At 34.8% G+C, this 6,871-nt stretch overlaps 1 protein-coding gene across 2 annotated transcripts; it reads right to left on the bottom strand.

Moving 5' to 3' along the window:
* Window positions 1–1,730: 1,730 nt before the first annotated feature.
* LOC115959708 (silicon efflux transporter LSI2-like) lies at window positions 1,731–6,207 on the bottom strand. 2 transcript variants are annotated; one of them, XM_031078221.1, is made up of 4 exons: window positions 5,923–6,207; window positions 3,909–5,217; window positions 3,569–3,758; window positions 1,731–2,222 (listed from the first exon to the last, which is right to left on the bottom strand). In XM_031078221.1, the coding sequence occupies exons 2-4, from the start codon at window positions 5,097–5,099 to the stop codon at window positions 1,960–1,962; spliced, it is 1,644 nt and encodes a 547-aa protein (XP_030934081.1). In that variant the 5' UTR covers window positions 5,100–5,217; window positions 5,923–6,207; the 3' UTR covers window positions 1,731–1,959. The 2 variants fall into 2 exon arrangements, with proteins under 2 accessions (XP_030934081.1, XP_030934080.1); XM_031078220.1 differs by having other exon boundaries at window positions 3,909–5,194.
* Window positions 6,208–6,871: the final 664 nt, after the last annotated feature.

Here is a 6,871-nt window from a genome sequence, read left to right as displayed (position 1 = left end):
TTTATTGATTATTAACTTTTTTGATACAAGATATAATTTTTACTCTAACCTAATCTAAGTGTATATGTATGTGAAACTCCCTCCTGGAGACTCGAACTCCGACCCTTGCCTCCCACACCCCACAAACATTTATACTTGTGAAGTGACCACCACACCAAAGCCTTTCCTCTAATATTAATAATCTAACAAAAGCCATATGTATTCTATAAACTTTACTATTTCTTTCTTATCCTTAATATTAGATTAAAACAGTCACTGCGATGTAAATAATTTAAATGTTATTAGTACTATCAGTGATACTTAGCCAATACATATATTAGTGGTGACAGTTGAAAAAACTGATTTTGACTCTTTCAGTGTTCTAATTAGTGGATTGACTCTCACCTATATACAGAATCAAACAATAATAGTTTGCTACCACAATAATGAAGCAATCACAAATATGTCACCACAATCTAAACCCATTAAAATAAAGAATAAAGTAGCATGAGGATTTGAACTCTAGACTTCTTCTACACAAACGAACTCGTCCACACCAATTATGAACTATAGTAGGTCCGAGAGCTTACTAATAGAGGGTGACAATTTCTATGGTTTCAATGGAATCAATTCAGGCTCACAAGTTGGGTTCTTAACATTGAACCAACATGGGAAGTTTTTTTTTTTTTTTTTTTTTGTTTCTAAAAAAAAAAAAAAAAACATGGGAAGTTTTTTGTTTAGAAGAAGAAGAAAGGCACATTTAGTCTTTAGATCTACTTTGTATAGCAAATATCTTATCTTAAAATTAGTGTCTCAGAGGGCATTTAAAGGTAGGTTAAGAATCATCACTTCAATCAATTTTTGAGTCAAGTTAAAGACTAATAGCTATGTAATTTACTTGAGCGATGGTTAAATGAAAATCATGTAAATTTTTGCCTGACTTCAACGATTGCTCAATCGAGTCCTAACTTTGCTTGTGAAGGCCTCAGGAACTTTAACTCCTTGATGCAATTCATTACACAAACTCTTACCTAACTAGATTCTCAAAAAAAAAAAGAAAAAAAAGAAAAAAAGAATTAAACAAATAACTTAATAACATTAAATTCAACTCTTTTGACACATAATTTTTCATATAGAAGTTGCCAATACTAAATCCTAAACAATAGTAATTGGTACACACATTGTTGGTATACTAAAGTTTTAAACAAATTGAATGACTAATGTTAACTGTGTTTATCAATTTTAAATTTATTTTTTATAATTTGATAGTCCAACGGGCAAGTGAGATTTAAACACTGAATACATTCATTAAAAACATTAAAAAGTACTAGTTGAGCTATAAACTATAGGACTCTAGGCTATCAATTCTTGAATATGGTTAAATGTTATCTTACAACAATGAACATTTCAAATTGACCTCATATAATTAGGTACTATAAAATAAACAAACTATAATTTGTCTGGATTTCTCAAAATATAAGTGACTAAGGCCTGAATAGTATTAGTAGATCGAATTGGGATTTGAATATATAATTATAGTAGTTTGAATTCAGAAAGGCTTCTTCTTTCTAAACTCTGACCTGTTTGATATATTTATTTTGTTTTTCATTTCCGACAAACATGCATGTCTATTTATGAGATGTACATCCTTATTTTGGTAGACTAAAAAAAAAAGAGAGAGAGAGAGAGAGAGAAAAGAGAGTAGAATTCTTTTGCAATAAAAGAAAAGGAAGAATTGAACAAACATGAGCTGGTCAAACTAATAGTATAAACAGGCAAGTGATGCACAGTTTACCCCATTGTTCTGTGGATGTCTATTTGAAATAATCACTCAGCAACTATTGAAAAACGTTATGATTAAATAGAGATTAAGAGAAAAACAACATTTGTCAGCTTTGAACTGCTTAAATGTTGAAACAATCTTCCTCTACAAAATTTATTACATAAAAACATTGTGTGTTATGTGTAAGAGCATCAACATCATCTTATAAGTGTCAAACCAATGGCAGTGACTATAAGAGTCGAGGGGACTCCAAATTTGAGATGGCTCCAAAAGGATAAATTGTACTCAAGTTGGGGAGCTCGGCGAGCCTGCTCACACACGATTATGTTGGCAGCTGATCCCAATAATGAGAGGTTCCCAGCTACTGTGCTGACCCAAGCTAAGATTAGCCATGCCTTCTTCTCATCAGCTGCAGAAACTGCAGCTGCCGATGCTGCCACTCGTGCTCCAAGAAAGAGAACTACACAATATTAACATGTGTTATAGGAACTCTCGTGTAAATAGTTTTAAAATGGCCTTTATGATGCCGAATAATGGCTTACAGCAGACAAACAATTTATCATAAATCAACAAAATGTCGGGGAAAAAAACGAAATGAAAGAAATGAACATTGACATGAACCTCAAGAATGTTCATAACAAACGGAATACAACATCAACTTAGAGATGATTCACCAAAATCATTAGATACTTTTTATATAAAAGAAAAACCTAACTGGTCTATTAAGGATCCATAGGTGACCCCAAAATTTTGGGACTAAGGCTTTGTTCGTTGTTTTTGTTGTTGTACATGAAAGAAAAACAATTCTTAATCAGAGATGCAGAAAGAAAGATTAAACCACAGTACCAGACTACCAGCTCATTTATGAAAAACAATCTCACAGATTCAGTGCAAGAGCATCCCTTGTTCCTATATTATGTACACAAGGGCCATGGATAACTGAGAGCCTTGTCAACTCACAGTTATCATTACTGGTATAAAAATCCCTTGTTACTGAAAGGAAACTTTCCTTCTAGCACAAACTGCAGAATGTTTGTTGTTTAATTGAATGCTATGGCAGAATTCTGAGGGGTTAAGCATATCCAAAAATTGTTTATGGTTTTACAAAATGTCAATTGAAAACAACAACATGGTGAGAAATGCTGTTGTCGTTGCAATTATCCCGAGACTTTGAGAAATGACCCAGAAGGGTGCCAGTTTGTGTACAAAGTGAAGTGAAAGACACTTCTTAGACTGAAAGACCTGTTCAGTAAAATGGTGGTGTACTATTAGCTTGAGTAAGATTTTAACATGCATGAGAAAGGTTAATGTCAGTTGTCTCAAGTATTTTTTTTGAGAAGTGAAATTGGGAAGAATCTTGAGAAAGGTTAATGTCAGTTTGTCTCAAGTAGAGAAAGGATCTTGAGAAGAAGTGAAAACCAGAAATATGCAATTAAAAAATAAAAACTGGGAATACTATGATATCCCGAAGAGATAATCTGTATGCAAAGTCCAAATTATACAGTAACATATTCCCCAGAAATCTAAAGACAGCGCAACAAACTTATATGCATCCCAATGTTAAATTAGTCTCTGTACAGCTTGAAATTCTAACAAGAAAGCTTGGCAAACTCGTTTTATTCAATAAGGAAAAAAGTCGTTTAAAACGGACTTACAAACAAGTGTTAGTCCAAAAAGCTAATTTCATCTGACATATCCAAAAAAAAAAAAATTATGAAACAGATAATAGAAGGAAAAAAAAAAAAATATATATATATATATATATATATCTCTATATATATATATGGAAGAAATCCATCAACATACCAGTTGGTACATTTGAAGCCAAATTTGACATGACAAGTATGACAATGGCGAGAATTGCTATCCCACTAACATGATCGATTTTTGAATAGGGCTCCATAAAGTCCCATAGAGTACTTGGGATTCCAGTTTTGTTAAAGCCTTCAACTGTGATAAACATTCCACAAAAGAAAACTAACAGAGAATAGGAGACCTGGCAAAGAAGAGAAATAAACTTGACATATGGTAAACTCTCCAACATGCAATCAATGGTCATAATCACCTACAAGTTATGATTTACAGTTTTTTGATAGGGAAAAAAAAATAATTTAAAGGTAGAAAGCAACGTGCTTGCAAATTATACCTTTTCAAGGCTTGTCCTAACATCCCTGAAATCAAGAACCATAAGAGCTAGCGCAGCAGTAATTGCAGTCCACGACATATTTAGATCCAGAAGCAAAGCAATCAACATTCCTATAGTAACAAGGTAAACACCTGATTTCCACAATATTTTTTTCCATCTCGTGGTCAAATTATCTTTTCCTTCTGAAGACAGTCCAGAAAGTACATCTCTTAGTCTATCCAATGATGCCACTCCCTTTGAAGGGATTGTTTCCTCCTTTACCTGAGAAGATACATCATTTGCTGCCTCTTTTGGTGCATTAGAATTTCTTGCAGACTCCAATGTGCCACTAGGAACCCCTTGGATTTCATTCGCACTTGGAATTGATCGGTTCCTAAGGTTCTCAACCTGTCCCATTGGAACACTCATGCCAGGAGAGCTTTGCACAGCCACAACTTCCCATCTAGAGTTCCATTCCGGAGAATTGAAGGATTTAAAATGTGACATTGTGGCTGGTGAAAAACGATGAGAATTCACTTCCTCCTCTGCAAGAAGTTCTACAGCTGCATCTTCCTCATCCTTTTCAATAGATAACAACTTCCAGTACATACATAGAAGAAGTAGGGCATTGACAATTACACCCATGATCATTGCAGGGAGAATTCCTTTTAGAAAATGCCTAAAAGATATCTTGCTCTGAACGGCTATAACCAAGTTTTGGGGGTTGCCAATTGGAGTTGCTGCCGACCCAATATTTGCACTAGAGGCCAGGGCAAGAAGGAAAGGATGAGGTGGGAGATTATGCTGCCTTGCAATTTTCAAGACAAATTCAGTCAAAACTACACAAGAGGTATCATTAGTAAAAAAAGCACTTGAAATGGCAGAAATCAGGCAGACTCGACATATTAAATCCTTTGCCCCTCTACTCTTCCATGAGAGCAACTTTCCCAAGTACTTGAACATATCTGCCCTTTCAAGATATACACTGACAACCATGGTCCCAAATAGAAGACCAAGGATTTGAAGATCAATTGCATCATATGCTTGATCTGCAGTTATGACTTGAAATATGACCATTAGCATGCCCCCCAGGAGGGACCCTTCAGTCCTCCCAACCGGTAGAAATGGAACAGCTGAGCAAACCGCCAATACCCAGAAGATTGCAAAAGCAATTGAGCCTAGACCCACTTTTACAGGAGAAGCCAAAGCCATTTTTGCTGCTCAGCAAGAGAAAATCTTGTTGTTATACTTTTCCAAGGGCTCTATGTTAATGAAATTTCCTAGCTGATGCCATATTATTGCAACATCTAGATGCAAGAAAAGAAATACCCTGGTTAGAAAAAACCAATTAATTAATTTAAACTGTGTTTCTGAAGTTATCATTCATTCAATGCAATATCATGATACAAATAGTAAGCGTATAACAAGTGCTAGGGAGATAAGCAAGTAAAGTTGTTGCAGCTATAAATAGATTATAAGGCATAATAAAGTAACAGAACATTCAAAATCAAGAAATGTAAGGGTTGGGGAGTTCAACTAATACTAACTAACAATAAAGACTCTTTTTTTCCTCCTTTGTTCTTATTTTTCTAGAACTTCTTAAGAGAAGAAGCCAGAATTCAAATAGAAAGCAGAATCTAGCCAAATATGATACTTTGTATCTATTGCAATACTCATAAATCTTGATATTAACAGAAGGAATTATTCGACTATTTTCAAGAAATGTCACTTCCATAACCATCTCAGTAAGATTCCAAGGTAAACCTCGAAAAACCAGAAATTCACAAATTCTCAGTGCAAAGAACTGTAAAAGCATACATTGATATGAACCCAATAAAGCGCCACACGTATGATCAAATGCAAAAATGTCAGACTGGCTTTCTGCTTGACCCCACAATTTATATCGCATGCAACTTGATTCTTGAACAGCCATTTCAGTCAATTTCTAAGCTAAATCTCAACCAAATATCCAATACCCAGACACCAAAACTCTCTCTGAAAACGAAGAAAAGTGTAAAAACAAACAATTTCTAACCTGAAAAAGAGGTATGTTCTCTACTTCTGGACCAAGAAGAAGTCAACGGAAACTGCAAGTTCCAAATTTGGAGCGGGTCTTATTTGCATGTAAAAGTTAAAAATCTTTTCTTGAACATTTGGAATGGATTAGATTCAGTGGCATGTATGTATTGTATGTATGTTTTCCAAAAGAAGTGGAACAGAATAAGATCAAATCATCAAACGGACTGACATATATAAAAACTGGGAGCTTCCAAGGATACATAAAAGTGGAGCTTAGTACTTCTCTTTTCACTGAATGTTAAGATAATGTCAGTTGTCTCAAGTATATTTCGATACGTAACCTTTTTTTTTCTTCACCTCCACTCATCCTTTATTTACTTTTGCAATTTATCTTCCTTTATTTTTACCTTCATTTTATCTCCTCCACATGTTTACCTCCACTGGGTCTTATCTAATTTGAAATTTCAAAAAGTCAGTCAACTCCTTACCTTTGGTCAGTCAACACATGGGCACCCAAAGCAAAACTCAAAATCTTTGAGAATCAGTAAAGACATAAAAAAATAATAATAATAAAATAAAAAATAAAAAACCGAAGAAGAAGAAGAACATCAAAGGAAGCAGTGACGACGAAGAAAAATGGAAAGCTAAGTAGAAAGAGACCGAGATACATGAAAGATGCATCAGATCATGAAATTTGTTGGGAAATTATCTTAGGTGAGTGAAAAACTACGAAGAAATCTGTGTTTCTGTTTTGGGCCGGGATCTATTTTCCGGCCGAAATCCTGTATTTCGGCCGGTACAGCCGGAACGCTTCCGGTACTGTCGAGATTTAAATCCGTACGGAGTGAGGATTTTTCTGTACTGTTTCAGCCATCGGTACGGAAAATATCGGCCGTACGGTACGAAACTGACTACACCGGAATGTCGTGTAACAGTAAGACGTCATGCCCTCATGGTAAGGAAAA

This window comes from Quercus lobata, chromosome 9 (genome assembly GCF_001633185.2).
Source record: "Quercus lobata isolate SW786 chromosome 9, ValleyOak3.0 Primary Assembly, whole genome shotgun sequence".
NCBI classification, from domain to species: Eukaryota; Viridiplantae; Streptophyta; class Magnoliopsida; order Fagales; family Fagaceae; genus Quercus; species Quercus lobata.
The sequence above is the reverse complement of the archived record's forward strand: the minus strand, read 5'-3'. Positions and strand labels throughout refer to the sequence as shown.